The 20,124-nt window shown below is 43.6% G+C and overlaps 1 protein-coding gene across 1 annotated transcript in view; it reads right to left on the bottom strand.

The window, feature by feature from the left end:
• PROM1 (prominin 1) overlaps positions 1-20,124 on the bottom strand; it is a 114,817-nt gene that overhangs the window by 16,911 nt on the left and 77,782 nt on the right. The window contains exons 14-20 of the mRNA XM_054999362.1: positions 18,618-18,770; positions 14,713-14,836; positions 13,124-13,227; positions 10,081-10,165; positions 5,368-5,514; positions 3,761-3,832; positions 1,042-1,134 (exon numbers count right to left, since the gene is read on the bottom strand). Coding sequence (XP_054855337.1) covers positions 1,042-1,134; positions 3,761-3,832; positions 5,368-5,514; positions 10,081-10,165; positions 13,124-13,227; positions 14,713-14,836; positions 18,618-18,770 — 778 coding nt within the window. The remainder of the gene's footprint in view (positions 1-1,041; positions 1,135-3,760; positions 3,833-5,367; positions 5,515-10,080; positions 10,166-13,123; positions 13,228-14,712; positions 14,837-18,617; positions 18,771-20,124) is intronic.

Raw genomic sequence — 20,124 nt, 5'->3', positions numbered from 1 at the left:
GGTCGAGAAATATTTGGAGACAACATGTTATAGTGGTTAGTGTCCAACTAGGACGGCGAGGAATTCCAGGTTCAAATCCCCACTCAACCACGAAGCTTATTAAGTGATTTGGGGCCAGTCCCTCTCTCAGCCTAACCTACAGGTTTGTAGTAAGGATAAAGTGGGGAGAGGAGAACCAGCTATACCACTTGGAGATGCTTGGAGGAAGGATAAAAATACAATAGGTAGGGTAGAGAGACAAATGTTCAAGGATTGAAGATATTTATCAGGAGCAGTGAGATAGACAACTTGGCACAGGGACATCATTTTCAGCAGGAGATCCAGGTTTATGTTTATGTGTAGGATGGATAGAGAGGGAAAATAAAACACACACAATCGTGATAAAAAACATCAGCAGTTGAATGCATTTATAAGTACAGGACAAGGTAAATCACTGGCTGTTTCCACGCACGTTGGAGAATGCACTTTCAATGCACTTTAGCAATCCTTTGGAAGTGGATTTTTTATTTCACACATGAAAGCCCAGTTCCAAATGATCACTAAAGAGCATTGAAAGTGCATTATCCTATGTGTGTGGAAGCAGCCACTGTTTTCAGAAGCAGGTTATCTGGACCCTTCTTTTTGAAGATTTGTGACTTTGCTATTACCCCCAATCAAAAGTAAGTTTTGGACTACACACCATGACAGGGACTGGGCTCTCTCAGATCCAGTCCATTAGTGGAGGCATGGTCCTCCCAGCAGAAAAATCCCACGCTGATGCACCTCTGCCAGTAGAATGGGTCCATGGGAACCAGCTACATGGTGCAGGTCTTAATATCTGATCACAGCCGAACAGACAGACAATTCCAGCCCTCACGTAGAGAGAACAGGGCACAGCCCACTGCATTTCAACGTGCTGCGCTACCAGCAGCCTCAAGTCTTTTTAATGCAAATATATGAATCTATCCTCGTAAGGATCTGGTTAAGCCTAGCAGTGGCTCTCCTAGGTGTCTCAGCCCTAGCAACCAAGATCCTTTTCAGCTGAAAATGTAAGTTTCTTACCATTGCTTGCTCCAATGGAATCACCTGTTGGTTATGTATCATCCGGATATTGTTTGCATGTCCTTTCAAGGCATTTTCTAATGCTCCTTTGGGCTGCAAATATAAAGAACTAACTTATGCTCCTTTTCCAAGCACGGAGAACTAGCGCACGAAAGACAGGGAAAAATGTCACATTAATGCCTTTTGCTATCTGTAGGTTTCTATTAAGATGCTTTTCTCACCTGCTAACTAGGTAGTGCTGCTGTTCTTTGCAATGCAGAACAGCAAAGCACAGGAAATCTCCTGCTTGCACTCTGATACCGGGATAAGCGTTTATCTTAGCCTAGCTGTGATTCTTTTGCCGCTGCTTTGGGAGGTACAGTGGCGCCCTCCACTGAGATCTTGAAACAGCTGCACGTAGGAAGAGGAGGCATGCTGGCCAAGCACTTGGACAGCAGCTGGAAGCAGGCTTACCAGGGTTGATCATCCGTCCAAACAACTTTGAAATATAACCAGTTCCTCCAGGGTGGGAGGTGTGGGGATGACGACAAAGACTGGGTATACACAATAAATTGTTGTCCCTTGACTGATAGCAGTTTGAAGGGTTTTTTCCCCCCTTTCCAAGATGGAAAGTGGTACAAGTTTTATGTAAAGTAACTGTTGTGTATTGGGCTGCGCTAGGCCAAACAAGGCCTCTATGGTGATTGCTGTTTTGAATGTATTCACTGTTATGCACTAAGCTTCAGGTTATGCCAGGGTTCCAAATGCCTGCAATCTCATTGGTTATTCTATCTGCACATTCATTGGGTACTTTCTGAAGGCAGGAGCCAATCAGTCCTCTCAAATAAAGACCAATCAGTGGCCTGCCTGTATAATACACTGTATATAGTTAATGCAAATGATGGTATTGTAAAGTACACGTTCTTACTGGCTGCTAGCTATTCTTGGGGCGGGGTTTATCTGTATATATTGAGGGCTTCTGTTCAGCTTCGTTGTTGTGTGTAGTAGTAGTCTGCTGTCATGGGTCTGTTCTGGCTTGCAATCACTCTGGGCTGCAATCATTCTGAGCTCCACGCTCAGTACACAATAGTAATCATTTAAGAATCCTGCTACTGCCCTAAACAGCCTGTGTCACCTGTCCTTTGCAGAGTGGCTTCCCCTTAAGTAAGATCCGTGGCAGTTAGGATCACACCGGGGGAGGGGGGGGCGGAACTTAAGGCATCTCTTCTGCAGAGGTCCGCACTGCAGCTATGAGAACAGAACTGTGAACCACACTACTGTATTATCTGCTGCTGTCACTGCTTTGTTTTTACATGATACCATTTTCTACATGGTTTAACATATCGTGTCAAATGCTTCCTGCTTCATTTCAGAGTGCTGTAATCCTGTTCCTATTACTTTGCTTATTGTACATCTCATCCTATTGATTGCATTGACTTGCAGTGTGTAATCTGCCTTGTGCCTCAGTGAGAAAGGATGACTATAAAGAGAGTAAATAAAGAAAAGTAAATAAATAAATAAATGCCAGGAAGGGTTCCTGGTGAAGGCTATGAACTTTTTCCAGGAAAAAGGAACAGCCTTCCAGGAATAAGTGACCTGTTGTGTCTGTATTCATTCATTCCATTTCTCTCTATGGTATCTGAAATACAAGTTAATAACTGTGATTTATGGTATATGGATCAACTGAATAATTTGTAAGATTTCTTTGATGCAAGGCCATTTATCTCTGTTGGTAGAAGTTATAATGTTAGAAATAACATGTTTAAATTATCACAAAGTTTACTCAGAAAGTTTATACTTAACTACCTCACGGGACAACGAGATTTGAGTTGAGTCCAGTAGAAGAGTTCACAGAAGAATTGGCAGAATGGATCTTGCCCCACTTCCCCCTTCTTCCAGCTCCCACCACTGAAAGGATGAAGGGTAGAGATTTCTGCTTCCCCACAAGGACAAACTGAAGGCTTTGGACTAAGGGGAATAAAATCTACTCTGCTGACTCCGCCCATAAACTTTTCCCCTGGATCCAACCCATAATATTTTATTGCAGAACCTGTTCCTTTCAGAGAAGGATTAGAAGATACATTAGACGTGAGCTGGGTTTGCAGAAACCTCAACCCAACTCATGCTTAATGTGAGATCCAACCAGGGCTTTTTTTCAGCTGGAACGTGGAAGAACGGAGTTCCAGAACCTCTTGAAAATGGTCACATGTCTGGTGGCCCCGCCCCCTGATCTCCAGACAGAGGGGAGTTGAGATTGCCCTCTGCGCCGCCAAGTGGCGCAGAGGGCAATCTCAACTCCCCTCTGTCTGGAGATCAGGGGGTGGGGCCACCAGACATGTGACCATTTTCTCCCAGGGCAACCCACTCAGTTCCACCACCTCTTTTCCCAGAAAAAAAGCCCTGGATCCAACATTCACCTTTAAAATAAGGGGTCCACAAATGGACTCCCAAGAATATGTGCAGGCAGGAGGAGTATCACTATTCCATTCCACCCCGTGTCCAGGAGGCATGTGGAACTCGCAGCAAGTTTCTCACAACCCAACTCACACTGAACGTGTAATCTAATCAGATCTTCAGAATGCTTCAGATGAGCATGAATAGGACAACTTTTCCTCAGTTTACAACAGCGTCTCAATAACAGACTGTGCTTTAGTGGACCGTTCCATTGCTACAAATTACACAGAAAGTCCCGTCAGATCCCGCCCAAAGTCCCTGTTCCATTTCATTCACTACAACTCACCAACTGGTCTGCACTTGCTTCCAAGTCATTAGCAAATGACAAGAGGTCCACTTTGGTAACACTTTTGTTGATCTGCACACAAAACAGAAAAAGTCATATTCTTAATGTAATCAGAGGCTATGTGACCCAGTCTTCCGACAACCGGGGTCCCACCATTCTGCGTTAAAACTGTTCTGAATTAAGGTGCACCTGAAATCTCTCAAAGGAAGGCTACTCCCACAGGGACACAGCTAATTCTAGTGTATTTCTGGATCAGGAGGAGATTAGAGATGGGCACGAACTGGGGAAATGGCAGTTCGTTGCAGTTCGTTGCATTTCACAAACCATGAACCACAAGCCGGCATGAAATTGCCCAGTTCCCTACTCTGAGCAACTCTGCCAATGCGGCTCTGGCCAAATAGACACTCTTCAACATTGTCTATTTGAATGCAATATTCTAAACGTGGCAAGAGACAGCTGGATCAAGCCCTTTATCCAGGACCCAGGAAGTATAGAGGATAATTTAAGGCTTCTTTTAGCAGGGGTGGATTTTAGTACTACTTTAGCAGTAGCCAAGTTTCTCTCCCAATCAGTTAAGGAAAAATCTTATTAAATTCTTAATACTATACAGATTACATATTAAAAATTTTGCCTTTTAATTCTAATTCTAGTGTGGCACTGCTCAGAGCCGAATAGGCTGCATGAGCAGTATCATTAAAGTAAAAAAGGTTCGTGAATACATCACTTCCGGGTCAGCAGAAGGTCTACAGAAAGCCCACCTCCCCGCCCTGTTGTCTAGGAAACTGATTGATCAGCATCAGGCTGTCTACAGTGATGATGAACCAAACAAACCGACCTAAAAATCATCATGGTTTGTCAGAAATGCCCTCCAACAAACTGCCAGTTCATGAACCAAACAATGGCCTAGTTCATGACAAACTTTGGTTTGTATTTCGGTTTATGCCCACCTCTAGCGGAGATGAATCATTCAATCACTCCCAATGGACACATAACAAATTTAGCTGCCCTCAACATGAGGCTTGTTGGAAGCCCACAGAAGGCTTAAAATGTTGTGATTTAGAGTTGGACAAATGCTTCTGGCTTCCCACCCCAGAGCGGAGAGTTGAACTATGGGTATGCGCTCATCAACAGTTACATAGCAACTAATTAATCAAATCTGACCAGAATGGCAGCACCAAGCCCAGGTACGTGTAGCTGCGTTTGCACACATTCATATTTATCCTTCTCTCTCATTCCTTTCCTTTTGTGGTTCTTCTGCCTGCCAAAAGAGATGTTTGGCTCCCCAGAAGGTTTGAAAAACCTTAAGCCAGCTACAATCTCTTAGCCAAACCTACCTCCCAGGGTCTTTGTGAGGATAAAATGGGAAAAGGAGAACCAAGTATGCCCCCCTAAGCTCCTTGGAGGAAAGACAGGATAAAATGTGATGGGAAGATGGGCAGACAATTTATGGCTCTGTGTCATGGAAGAATAACTGCTATGCTACATAACAATGTCCAGGTATGTAGTATCTTGTTTAAGTTAAAGCAAAAACCTCCACCATGAATATTTTAAACTATTTTCGGTGTTCAAACTCTCTCCATCAGCCATTTGAGAAAAGATTTTCTTACCTCCGATAGATATGCTGCAAAATTTATCTCATTTATTCCTGAGAAACTGAAATTCAACAGATTCTCCTTTCCCGTTTCATCCAGCAAAACGATATTGCTCAGATTGATATTAATTTGCTTGATTTTAAGTGATACGTCTTCTGCATACTAAAGAACAAAGAGGGGAAAATAGCCAGAAATAATTCTCACCAAGTCCCTATTCATCCCAGTGTTCAAACATCTGAAAGCAAGTCACTACTCCTTGTCAACTGCTCAAGTAGTCTATTTATTTAGCAAATTTAGTGACATACTCCCTTACATAAAAAGGTACTTCTTGCCAGAAGAATACAGCGATAGAAAGGAGCAGGGCTTTTTTTCAGCTGGAACGCGGTGGAATGGAGTTCTGGAACCTCTTGAAAATGGTCACATGGCGGGTGGCCCTGCCCCCTGATCTCCAGACAGAGGGGAGTTGAGATTGCCCTCGCCATGTGACCATTTTCTCCCAGGGCAACCCACTGAGTTCCACCACCTCTTTCCCCAGAAAAAAGCCCTGGAAAGGAGGAAGGGCTGGGGTGGGTCTCCTACTACTACTTGCAAGGCAGCTTCAAAGATGTGCAAGTATCTCCAGAAGGCAGAACACATTGTAGAGCCATAGTGGTCCACACAAAATTCAAAAACAGTGACTGTGTGATGCTTTTTATTAGGAGCAACCGCATTGACATAAAGCATCGTGCAATTTTTTCAAGATCACCAGAGCTCTTCATTTGGCTGGATGTTAAAAAGACAGAAGCGTAGAAGGAAGACTTCTCAAGCTGTGATCTTAAAGTCTGATCGTACAGGCATCTCCTGTGAGATACAAAATCCTCTCTATAATCAGTGCCAAGTGTCTGCTCTATCACATCAGGGTGTTGCTATCACATTCTACTGTATGCACAGGTCTAAAAGGTCACCAAAATAACTGTGATACATTCGCCTTTTTTGCTACTGCATCACACCAACTGCTCATATGTCGCTTCCCATCCATCCGTATCCCAAGATCTTGCATTTTTGTTACCCAGATGGAGAACCTGGCACTTATCCATGTTAAATCACATCTTGTTCAAATCTGTCCACTTTTTAGTGTGTTCAGATCTCGTTGAATTTTATCCCTGTCTTCAAGGGAGTTTGCTACTCCTCCCAGTTTGGTGTCATCTACAAATTTAATGAGTAATCCCTTCACACCCTCATCCAGATCATTTATAAAAATATTGAAAAGCTCTCAGCCAAGGACCAAGTCCTGTGGCACTCAACCGGATACCTCCCTCCAATCAGACGTGATGCCAGGGAGAAAACTGAGGCAAAATAGGCATTGAGCCTTTCTGCCTTCTCTCTGTCTTCTGTCAGAGTTTCCCCATTTTCACTCAGCAATGGAGGTTTTGCCTCCTTCAACTTCTGTTTGCTCCTCACGTATCTGAAGAATGTCTTTTTGTTGTGGTGAGCCCAACTGGCCAGTCTCAGCTCCTTCTGAGCTTTGGCCTCTCTGACAGCTGCCCTACAGTGCCTTGCTACCCCTAGATACTCTTCTTTGGATGCATTTCCTTCCCTTCATTTTTGAACATCTCTTTTTTCCTCCTTAGCTCATCACAGAGTTCTCTGTTCATCCACATTGGATTCTTAGATCCTCTACCACATTTCCATCTTGCTGGAACGGCGATAGCTTGAGCCTGCAACAGACCCACTTTTAGGAGAGCCCACCCTTCAGTCGCTCCTTTCTCTTCCAGGATTCTTGCCCATGAAATAACTCTCATCCTATCTGTTTATTAATAAAGTTTGCCCTACTAAAATCTAACATGTGCGTTTGGCTACAAACTCCCTTGGTACCCCACAACAAAACGAATTCTAGAAGGATGTGATCACTTCTCCCTAAGGTTCCCACCACCTTTACCCCATCAACCAACTCTTTCTTGTTGGTTAATATCGAGTCTAGTATGGCTGAGCCCCTCGTTGCTTCCTCCACCATTTGAGAAATGAAGTTGTGGCTCAGGCAGGTCAGGAAGTTGCGTGACCCTGGGCACGTAGTGTCAGGTGGGAGGACAGCCCCACTACAAGCAAGCTGGTGGGAGGACAGCCCCACTACGAAACTGAACTGATCTTAGACTCTACATTGAAATGTGGGATCCTGTATTATTTGGTCCAATGGAAGGATTTTCCTTGAAGCCAGGCTGAGTGGGTTAAATCAACAGACATTCAAGCCCCTAGACTGCTAAAGAACTTTCATAAGAAATACTCCAAGAAACCCGGAGGAAGCTGATTTTTGAGGGGGCAAAATGTCAAGACGATGGCAACATCTTGCCATCCTCAGACTGGGGGTGGGGGCTGGAAGTCGTGATGCTATGTTTATCTGTTGCAGCTGGGACTCTCCCAGGACGTGGATCCTGTCTGACGTTATTGTTCCCAGCAGCTGGGAAAGAACCTTGAACTCGGATGTTTAAGGAAGTGGGGGAAAGAGTCGGCTTGAGAAAGTTATATGCTTATGAAATCAGACTGTGCCTTATTCTTGACAATTTTTGCTCTTAGTAAGATCACAATACTAGAAATTTCCAATAAAGCTTTTTGAAGCCAGACAAGACTTTGGGGAAGAGTCTTGGCAGATCTGTACATGTAGCAGAGTTGGTCTCCCAACACACATCAAAGTCAAAGTCTCTCCTAGGCCTTGTGGATACCCCAGGCTCTGCATCTAGTGTTCTTGAAGCTGAGGCAGGGTTTCGTATGACCCCTTCACCAGCACAGAAAAATGGCCGCAAAGCTATCTCTCCCTTTGCAAAGATCCACAGCTGAATTAGTAGCTTATACACTAGTGATTAAATTTATAAGTTTAATGTGCTGGGAGAAACATTCCCTTACTGCATATTCAAATATCTCAAAACAGTCTGGCGGATGATATTCTATAGTAGAATGAAGCAGTAGGAACATCGGGTTTTGCTATCTGGTGCTTCATTGACTTAGCAGTTCTTCACTCCAGAGCCAGGATTTCTGTACGTCAGTACATGTGTAGTACAGCTAGGCTGCACGGGATGTTCTAAGCAGTTAACTAGTGTTACAACGATAGTACACTGTCTTTGAACATCTCTAATATAACAGAAGTGATCATTAACTTAACCTGATTGTTTGTTGGAAACCTTTGACACTGTTTCCATCTTGTTATTTATTATGCTAGTCCCTAGCAGCTGGGAAAGAACCTTGAACTCGGATGTTTAAGGAAGTGGGGGAAAGTAAGTATTTCTTACTTTGTGATGAATTTTGCTTTTTGGGAGTGTCTACAAATTTGTGACTATAATAAAAATTTTTTTTAATAAAAAACAAGTCTCCCATATGTACAAGGTCATGGTTCTTGGATACCCTATTAAGCTCACGAAGGACAGAATTTATTTATTTATGTCATATATAAATGACTATAAATGACATTATATGTCATTTATAGAATCCACCTCATCTCCTTAGCCAGGCAGTCTGTAACAGACGCCAACCACAAAACTGCTTGTTCTTCCCTCCATTATCTTCACCCAGACACTTTTCACTGGGCTGTCATTCTCCTCTGGTATTTCCCTACAATCAAGCCCTTTCCTCACATTAAGTGCCACTCTACCTCCTCTATGACACTCCCTTTTCTTCTTGAATAACTCATACCCAGTCATGGGAATTATCCCACCCAGTCTCTGTAATGCCTACTAAGTTATATCTTTCCATCTGGAACTCCCTGGTAAAACTATGGGGATGTCTGAAAATTCGCAGACAGATTTTTTTAGAAATCTATTTTACATGGTATGACTGCATACGTGTGTGAATACACATGTCCCCGCAAGGTAACTGCCAATAGACATCAATATATCTCCATTAAGAAGGAGCCACAAAATTTCCCAGGGCGTGTCAACATTTAAATGCAAAGGCAGTGAATGGATCACGGTTCTTATGTTATATACATTTTGGATTATAGATCCTTTGCTGGCGCTTCTTTTTCATTGCCTCTTCACCCTCCCCCCTTGACAAAATGGACTCTGCCCCACAAGAGACGATGTCTCCTAAATTTGTTAGCCTTTGAAGTCCCACAAAGATATGTTTGTGTTCTTGCTGCCAGAGATTGACAGCGGTGTTTCTGGAATGCAAAAGGAAAACAGTCACCAAACTTTGGGCACTCACTGTTTATATAAAGACTCATGGATATAAAGAATCACGGATGTTAAATAATTACAGGCAGATAACAGATCAATTGTTTAGTGGTTTTGAAGGAGAAAAGGAAGTAGGGAAAGGTGAGCATATGGAGTCTGCCGGGAAGAGGGACAGAGGAAATAATGTGGGGAAGGGGGTACAGGGAAAAGTGAGGTACCCCTCACCAGTCCTTGCAGGATCCCTACCATACAACTGGGCCCAGTTCAGCTACACCACACAACTGGGCCACAGGGGAGAGGCTACTGGGGGGAGTGAGAATGGTGAACGCAGTGGAGAAGAGAAAGGTGGGTGGGAAGGAGAGACGGAAGCAGGAAAAGGGGGAGAGGTTATGGAGAGGGAAAGTAAACATGGTGGGAGAGGGGAAAATGAGATCTTCCCAACAAGTCCTTGCGGGCCCACCACTTCATTGTAGAAAAGGACAGGTAGACTATAGAACTGGCATAATCACCATATTTTTGCTGGTGTTATCTGACAGATGCAAATAAAAGGACTGCACTAAACATACACCTAGAAACTAAATCAACTTACCATGCTCACATTCAAAAATTCATAGATATCAAAGAGGTTTTCTAGGTGGAGTGAAGTGTAAATTCCTTTGTTTTCTTTGCAGTCACTATAGAAAACATGTAAAGGACACATTATTAGGGAAGTTAATTTTAAATGGGAACGTTTACCACTAAAAAGCCACACAGTGTTTAAGACGCCACATGTCGAGATCCAATTCTCAGGAGTAATAGCTACCACGTATTTCTTCAACAGGAGCCTCTGATGTCACCTTCTTTGAAAGAGAGTACAGGGTCTAAGCAGTTCATGACCCAGCACAAGAAAAGAGATCCACCATCCAAAGGGGGAAAGACCAAAACACTACTGCACAAATCCAGAAGTTCTCCAGATCCCAGCTAAAAGAGACTAATACATATATTGCTCAGAATAATAGCAACACAGTCATGTGTGATAGTAAAGAGTCCAGCAGCACCTTTAAGACTAACCAACTTTATCGTAGCATAAGCTTTTGAGAGTCACAGCTCTCTTCGCCAGATGCAAGCATAAGCTTTTGAGAGTCACAGCTCTCTTCATCAGATGCAAGCATAAGCTTTTGAGAGTCACAGCCCTCTTCGTCAGATGCAAGCATAAGCTTTTGAGAGTCACAGCCCTCTTCGTCAGATGCAAGCATAAGCTTTTGAGAGTCACAGCTCTCTTCGTCAGATGCAAGCATAAGCTTTTGAGAGTCACAGCTCTCTTCGTCAGATGCAAGCATAAGCTTTTGAGAGTCACAGCTTTCTTCATCAAATGCAAGCATAAGCTTTTGAGAGTCACAGCTCTCTTCGTCAGATGCAAGCATAAGCTTTTGAGAGTCACAGCTCTCTTCGTCAGATGCAAGCATAAGCTTTTGAGAGTCACAGCTCTCTTCGTCAGATGCAAGCATAAGCTTTTGAGAGTCACAGCTCTCTTCGTCAGATGCAAGCATAAGCTTTTGAGAGTCACAGCTTTCTTCATCAAATGCAAGCATCTGACGAAGAGACCTGTGACTCGCGAAAGCTTATGCAACAATAAAGTTGGTTAGTCTTAAAGGTGCTGCTGGACTCTTTACTATTTTGCTACTACAGACTAACACAGCTAACTTCTCTGGATCTACAGTTATGTGTGAAAACTGTCATCAATTAACTGTGCACTTAATGGGGTGAGTTCAGCTGCAGTATAAAAATGTGCCTCCTGATAAGTAAAACTGATTACCAAACGTGAGATCCAGAAGGAAGGGTTGTTCACATACAACAGAGACACAACGGCTTCCCTCCTCCACCTTGTGTCAAATATCATGAAGAAGAAAATTGCAGACGGCTTTTCCTAGCAGAGCTAGTATCAAATTTGCCCTTCAGGCTGAAAACTAATCTGGCTTTCCTTTCCTTTGCATAGTAAACATGCCATTAAAATAAATGGCATCACGTTGTTTAAACCTGAACTATGTAAAATATTGATAGGCCTTGAATGTGTTTACTCTCTGAAGCCATCTGGGCTCTACAGGTCACTATAATTAGGATAACATTTGAAATTCCCATATGGAATAAAAAAGAAAAAGGAATTAACGGTGGCCTGGCCTTCTAGTGAGAAGGGGGAATTTTCATTTTGCCACCTGCACATTTTGCGTCTGAGGAGCCATCTCCTTCAAAAAGGCACCGGAGATTTAAAAATATGTCAATCTTGCATTTCGCTAACTAGCTTCATAATGAGACAGTTAATTGATCACAGAGCTAAAAAAGAAGTAAGATACCTTTGCATATCCTAGCTGATGTTTTCTCATTTAAGATGAACGTTGTAACCCGACACACACAAATCAATAGGATTCAAGCAGTGAAAATGTGCACAGCAGATAAATCCAGTTACCGGGGCCATGCTCTGAATGCCTTTCTATAGCAAGAAGTCTCCCCTTTTATTTCACACACCTGTTCTAGCATGGCGCATGACACACTACTTGTATATAGACAGCCTGTAACAGTCATAATATCCAGGCTGGTTGACTTCCATACGGCAAGCTCTCTCTCATTACAGCTGGGAAGTGGGTGCATGTGTGAACAACAGTGAACAACAGTGTACACTGCACACTGCAGTTCAGTTCCCCAAGAAAAGAAAACTCCTGGCCACTCCCCCCAGATCGTAACGCTCCTTCCAGTGATTTTTGTATAGCAGAACAGTGAATGGGGAATACACATCTCTATCCTACCATGCCAGGATTGTCACGGGCCCATGGAGAAAGGATCCCCCTGCCTCTTCACACACCCACTTGAAAGACAGACACAAGGTAATCACCAATCTACACACAAGGGGGCGAGGGAAAAGCCTATCTGGGCATCCATAACTCATTTTAACGACAACAACAACATTCGATTTATACACTGTCCTTCAGGACAACTTAACACCCACTCAGAACGGTTTAAAAGTATGTCATTATTATCCCTACAACAATCACCTTGTGAGGTGGGAGGGGGGCTGAGAGAGCTGTGACTGACCCAAGGTCACCCAGCTGGCTTCAAGTGGAGGAGTGGGGAATCAAACCCGGCTCTCCAGATTAGAGTCCCGCTGCTCTTAATCACTACCCCAAACTGGCTCTCTGTTGAACTGAGAAGCATAAAAAGTGCTCTCTGGCTGCAGAAGAGGGCTTGCTACAATTTCGAGCCAAGCAATGAGTTAAAATAAGCAATTATGGATTCCTAGTAGAGTTTCTAGCTGTGGCTGAAGTCTCACAATTAAAAACACCATGCTGCAGAATGAAGCCGTGAGGTACCTGGATTTTGGGGGCCTCAGGAGTGCCTGGGAATTTTGTACCCTTACCATCCCTTTTCAGTTCAGAGCTTTGCAAAAGCCCCGTGATTCTTGCATCTTGCACAGGGAAGAAAATCCCTGAGCAAGAAAAGGATGGCTTGTTTCCACTCTACCGCACCCCACACTCCCGTCAGCTTTCAAGCAATTTCAAACACACAAAACGGAGGAGAATTAAATATATATATATATATATATATATATATATATATATATATATATATATAATTACAAGACAAATACTTGAAAGAGTTACCTGTACACTTTTTCAAACGTCAAGTTAATATTTGGATTTTTGAGAATCATTCCAGAAAGGTAGTGTTTCCAGTGCCGATTCAGCATATACGGAGTGTCCAGAATCTGGAACGCAACGGAACAGAACAAGACTTAAGATTCCCCACATTTCTATGGAGGGAGCTTCAACGACGCTGTGTCTGCGAGAGTCTTCCCTGTGGTCATCCTCTTCTCAAGGTTCTGAACTGGGGCCCCTCAGTTCTTACGCAAGAAGAATTAGATATGACGATGCCCTCCGGCTGCTGCCCCCTCGCCATAATATTTAGGCAGCTTTGTCATACATTTTCCTACTTCTATGCCCTTCCTCAACAGCACATTGCTGGCGAAGGTACGCATACTGAGCTTCTTCTGGGGCAGGGAGGAGAAATCTGCCCTGGGGTTGTCTCTATCCAGCACCATGTCTAGTTTTGTCCTTAGCTCTTAAGTTCCAGGCCAGGTGGTAGCAGCCACCCCTGGTTTGTTCAGTGCTGCAGTTCTGAAGTTTGAGGGGGGCAGGGAGGAGAGAAAGAGAAGAGGGGGACGGAGCCACACAGAAGAGAAACCAGTTAGAAGGTGGAGTTGGCTGCTCAACGGCTGCTTCCTCTGGAGTATGGCCTCAGCACTCCACTTGCTAGTCCCTGCTTCCCTGCAACTAGCATATGAGGGCACAAGAACCCACACACGTGAAGCTGCCTTATACAGAATCCGACCCTTAGTCCAGTACTGTCCACCCAGACTGACGGGCTCATCAGGGCTTCAGGTGGAGGTCTTTTCTGTCACCTACCACCTGGGCCTTTAAAATGAAGATTTCGGGGCTTGAACCTGGGACCTTTTGCATACCAAACAGAGGCTTTTCCAGTGAGCCACAGCCCCTCCCCTCAAACTGGAATGCTTCCCGTACAATAATTCCTAGGACTGTCAAGCCCATGGATTCATTTTTCTCCTTGTTTCCAATTTCAACTCTTTCTCCCTCTGGAAACATGCTTGATGTATCTCATCCCTTCCCTCCTTATTTCCCAACTACAAACCACTTACAGATGGTGCGCAGGTAACTGACTAAACCAGCCACTGCACAGATACAGCTTTCATCTCACCTGTAACCTGGACTCCACAGGTGATCGTGTGCAAGCCACTCTGTCTCTCAGCCCTCCCCGCATCTGCAATACTGGCAAAATAATACTGACCTACCCACCTTATGGGCCTGATATAAGACAGGGGCCATTTTCACGTGTCTGCCCTTGTGCTAAATCGCACAAAACTCATGGAATGAGGGTATCTTCCTGGTGCGATTTCTCGCCACAAAACGGAATCATGATGGGGTGACATCAGAAATCGCACCATGAAGACGCCCCCCCGTTCCGTGAGTTTTGAGCGATTTAGCGCAAGGGTAAAGACGTGTGAAAATAGCCAAAGTCTATGAAATGCCCTAAATGCTAAGTACTGTTATTATCATCAGTGTGCACACACATATAGGTCAATTTCAGAATCACGCTATAATGCAGAAAACTTGATTTTCAGGTACAGAGGGTGGTGGTTTTGTGGCATATCACGTAACGATCGGCAGGACCTTACTTTGAATAATGTCTTGTCTTCAAAGGGCTCGCAGACCAGCTTCTCCACATTTCCGCCAGCCACAAAAGTGACCACTACTATCAGCATCAGAGCCCACGAGAAGAGGAAGCTGAAGCCCACGCCCCTGAAAGACACCAAGAAGAAGGACCTGCTTGCTTGAGCGCATGTTCCAAAAAGCGAACTGAAATTCACATACCAGTATATCATCACAACATGAAAACAAAGGATTTACAGAAAACAAGTGTTTGAGTAGTGTGTGCATTGCAACCAAAACAGCTACTACACAAACTCAGCAGATGAAGATGAAAATAGATGCTGCTTTCAGAGTCCGCATCAAGCTGACATTAGGCCTGAACGCACATGAATCTGGCCTGTTGCTGTGGCCATATACACTCTTCAGATGGAGCGCAATGAAAGAATCCTAGTTGGAAACTAACTCAGGTTACCTGTCATGTACAAACGCAGGTGTGTGGCTAAATCAAAATCAGTATTCTCCCCACAAACTGGGATTCTGTGACCTTAAGTCTGGGCAATTTCAGTCCTTTCCCATTTAAAATGTAAAAAAACATGAGTGGAATTTAGCTTTACCCAACCACATCCAGCTGTTAATCAGCATCTCTCTTTCAGGGAGAAAAAAGAGAGATCAGCTAAGAGCTGTTTCCCAGGCCAGCTGGGAGTGAGAAATGAGAAAAGCAGTAGGAGAAGAGGAAGACCCCAAATGAGATGTCTTGACTCACTAAAGGAAACCACGTCCACCAGTTTGAAAGATCGGAACAAGGCTGTTAATGATAGGACATTTTGGAGGTCCTTCATTCATAGGGGAGCCACAGATCAACAGTGACTTGACGGCACATAACGGCACATAACACACACATAAAGCACATACTCACAAGTAACTTGTATGGGTGTGAATTCAGCTATATTTAAGATGAAATTATACCCCAAATTATCTGTTGCAGGAATACTCACAGTGACCCAAAATACTTCTGAAATTCCAGGAGTGAAGAAAATTATCTCCTGGGATTCGGGAAGTTTTTGGGGGAGGCACGGGAGCAGACAGGGAAAGAGAGAAAGCTGGCCGGGGAAACGGCTCTTAGCTGATCTCTCTTTTTCCTTCCTGAAAGAGAGATGCTGATTAACAGCTGGATGTGGTTGGGTAAAGCTAAATTCCACTCATGTTGTATTGTCGAAGGCTTTCACGGCCGGAGAATGATGGTTGTTGTGGGTTTTCCGGGCTGTATTGCCGTGGTCTTGGCATTGTAGTTCCTGACGTTTCGCCAGCAGCTGTGGCTGGTGCTACACCTCTGAAGATGCCAGCCACAGCTGCTGGCGAAACGTCAGGAACTACAATGCCAAGACCACGGCAATACAGCCCGGAAAACCCACAAAAACCATCCACTCATGTTTCTTTACATTTTAAATGGGAAAGGACTGAACTTGCCCAGACTTAAGGTCACAGCTGAAGAAGATGAATGAGTGGGTTCCTGGACTTCAGCATGGCTTGGTTGTAAAGAAGGCAATTTCCTCTCCTGCCAATGGTGGTTTTTAATTTTTTAAAAAATCAGCAAGTGAATAGTGCTCTATTGATATAACAATATAGCAATATGTCTGTCAGGTTCTCTGAATGCCCATCTTTCATTTTAAAAAAGGTAAGTCTCTAGCACTTTCCATTGTGGAGTTATAAAGGCATATGTCTGCTACCAAAGGGGCTAGAGACTTTTAAAAATGAAAGCAGGGGATTCAGAGAACCGGATACTGCTATACTGTTATATCAGTATAACACAATCTAAAAGCCAGTCGTTATTTTTTTTAAACACCTGGTGGCAGGGGGAGGAAATGGGCCTTGAGGGAGTCCAGGGGCCGGGCCACCTCTTTCTGGCTCTGCCACCTCTAATGCTGGTAGTGGGAAGAAGCCTCTAGTGGGGACAATGCCAGAATGGTAGTTCAGGGCCAGTTTCCTCTCTTCCTCCCTTCCTCCTCACTTCTGCTACTTCTGGGGGTGGGGGAGTAATGATGGGGGATGACAGAAATAATGTGTCCCAAATTTTCAAGATCCCCCCCAAATATCCAGAAAAATATATCTCACACCAGTAACAACACACCTGAAAAACTGAATCCAAAAGTAATACAAACATTTTTGAAGTGCACACTCCTAATAACTGGGATTAGTCTTAAACCAGCGTTCCTTCCTTGCATTGCCAATAAGAAAAGGAGCAGGCCAGTCATTCTCTCTGTAAGGGCAAAATAGAGTCTCTCTACACAGTACTTTTGACATGTGTTCTTCACGTGTCAAGAGGTGCAACATGAGCCGGGAAGTGTAGTTTTAAATAACAGAGCCGGCAGAGATCACTTCGGAGGAGATGGATTATCTCACAGCTCTCCGCTACCTCTTGCATCTCCCTTTCTGGAGCCTTTGCCCTGCTGAGGCTTGGTTAATTCAAAGTTTTAAGCTGAGAGAGAGGCTGGGTAAAAGCTGTGTAAAGGGAAACAGTCTGGCACACCAGAGGCGGTGGAGGGCTGTGAGAGAATCTCTACTGGCTCTGTCTTTCAAAACTACACTTCCTGGCTAACACTGCATCTCTCAGCACTTGATGGACAGACACCCCGGCGTCTTATGTAGACAGACTCATAGTGAAGGGGATAAAGCCAAGTATTTATTTAAAACACTTGCATGCTGCCTTTCCACCAACCTAGAGTTCCCAAGGCAGCAAGTGATCAACAACACAATTTTAAAATACAGATAAAGCTACGTATGCTACCCCAAACTCCTCTGGAGGAACAGCCGAGTTAAAATGTACTAATGAAATGAAAAGTACAGTGAAAATCTGTAAAGCTAAAAAAGATTAAGCATAACGTCCGATTTTCTTCGTGCAAATCAAGACACACATCATCAGAAGACAGAGGAATTTCTTCCTGCCTTTTACAGAAATTCTTCCCAAGCCTCCCACCCCCTGCCTCTTCCTCTTCTGGGACTTCAGACGAATTCTGAAATGCCTGCTTCAAACAAACTCGCTTCAGAAAGCACACTGCAGGGCTCCTTTTTATACTGTAATTAGTACGCCTCGTTAAAGTTAATAATTCCCCAACAGGTTTAAAAATAGTTATCTGATAGCAAGGATGGCTCACTTCACAGCAGCATGGGATCAGGCGCTGGTGTCCCCTAGGAAAATGAGCTTTTTTGATGCCCTGGCTACAGAGTCCAGTTCAATGCAACGGAGTCTACTTTCATGATACGACTGAAGGTTGCATCACATATTGAGTGATTCCGCACACGTTGGATAATGCACTTCCAATCATCTTTATAGATCATTTGGAACGGATTTTTTTGTGCGCGGAACAAAAAATCCACCCCAAACTATTGATAATGTGCATTGAAAGTGCATTATCCAACGTGTGTGGCATCAGCCATTATGTGGCAAGAAATCTGAGCTTGCTATGATGGAAACACTCAACAGTCAGCTGCATCCATTCTCAAATCTGCATTATGCATATTTTCAAGCATATTCGCACATAATATTTTCGGGGAATAAGCTTAAATTATGTAAACTATAAAGCAGCCTTACATAAAAATATTCACCAGAGCTCCATGTGAATCCATTAACATACATTAAGTGTAAGACACATTCCACATGCTATGCCTAAAAAGCTTCTCTCTTTCATCATCTTAAGAATTCAATGAAGAGAGCTTAAACATTTTTATCTTAACTTTTTTCCCCTGTTGAGTTTGCTTAATACCCTGCCTGAGGAACGGATCTGTGAAAGTCAAAAGCTTACACAATACACTGTGAATACTGGCCGGCCCTCAAAGGTGTTTTTTTTTTGTCGTTCCTCTTTGGATTCCATCCTCCAATGTCTTCAATGCAGTTCTATCAATCAAGTGAGACTGTAAAGGAATAAGAACTCACGCCATTAGGAAGTTTCCTCCGGTGTTGGAGATACAACCTCTCGTTGTGGGAGTGGCATTTTTGTCAAAACCACAGGTACCACACAACAGTCCCAGATAGTAAAAGACAAGGATCAGTATCACCATGCAGCAGAGAACTAAGCAACACAGCCACCTAAGCAAATTAAACAAAGAAATTTCATGATTCAAACATATGGCACGGTACGGCGTTTAACACAGAGATCAAAGAAAAGCAGCCAAGTCTCTGAGGAGATGGCGAAGAAAGTTGAGCAAAAAAAAAATAAATCAAAGGACTTTTGAATCTTTTAAAATGGTTTCAGTTCTATTTTTAAAACCAGCAAATCAAGTTAGGGATGCAAAAATATGCACAATTTCAATGTACCCTTGTTCCGCCCATATACATTCCTAGTCTAGCCAATGTGGTGTAGTGGTTAGAGTGTTGAGCTAAGAGCTGGGAAACGCAGGAGTGAATCCCCTCCCCGCCATGGAAGCTCACCTGGTGACCTTGGGCCAGTCATACACTCTCAGCCTGAGCTACCTCTCAGTGTGTTGTTGTAAGGATAAAACGGGGGAAAGGAGAACTATATAAGCTATGTTGGTTCCAAATGAACTCACATGCTGTCTTACAATGATACAGATCATGACGGAGCTTGATAAAGGAGGGGGGAAAAGGGGGAGGGCAGTGTAAATTGTAGCAAAGAATAAGGGTCAAACCACACGAGACAAAATACACTCGAATTATACTCAAAGACACTTGAATTACAAAATACACTCGAATAACCTGTGTAATTCGAGACAAAATACACTCGAATTACACTCAAAGACACTTGAATTACAAAATACACTCGAATAACCTATGTAATTCGAGTGTATTTTGTCTTGTGTGGTGAGATCCTGAGTAACACTGCACTATGATTGAATCATTGGTAAATGGATTAGAAAAGAAATTAAACCACTATATCAAATTGTGTGTTATTTATCCATATATATACTCTCATACGCAGGGCTTATTTCAAGGGGTACAGGAATGCAGTTCCCCAAAGAGGTCACACGTCAGGTGGCCCCACCCACCTGACTCTTGGCAATTTTTGCGCCCATTTCGGCCCGGATTGGGGTCGAAATGGCTTGGATTGGGCCTCTGACAGGTGGTGGATCACTCTCCCGGTCATCAGTGGCCCGATCCTGACTATTTTGGGCCCCTTTTCTGCCATTTTCAGCCCCCTTTTGCCATTTGGGACCCAATTTCGGCCCTGAATGGCCAGGATTGGGTCCAAAACAACCAGAATAGGTGATGTCAGGGGGTGTAGCATATGCAAATCAGTTATACTAATGACACATTTCCGGTGATGGCAAGAGGCGTGGCATATGCTAATGAGTTCCTCCAGCTCTTTTTCTACGAAATGACCCCTGCTATAAAGTATATATATATATACTTTACTGTAATGCCATATTGCTTTTTTTTAATAAAAATTTTTATTGGGTGAGTAAAGTTTAATATTACAATTTTT

This window comes from Eublepharis macularius, chromosome 15, assembly GCF_028583425.1.
Source record: "Eublepharis macularius isolate TG4126 chromosome 15, MPM_Emac_v1.0, whole genome shotgun sequence".
Classification (NCBI taxonomy): Eukaryota; Metazoa; Chordata; class Lepidosauria; order Squamata; family Eublepharidae; genus Eublepharis; species Eublepharis macularius.
The sequence above is the reverse complement of the archived record's forward strand: the minus strand, read 5'-3'. Positions and strand labels throughout refer to the sequence as shown.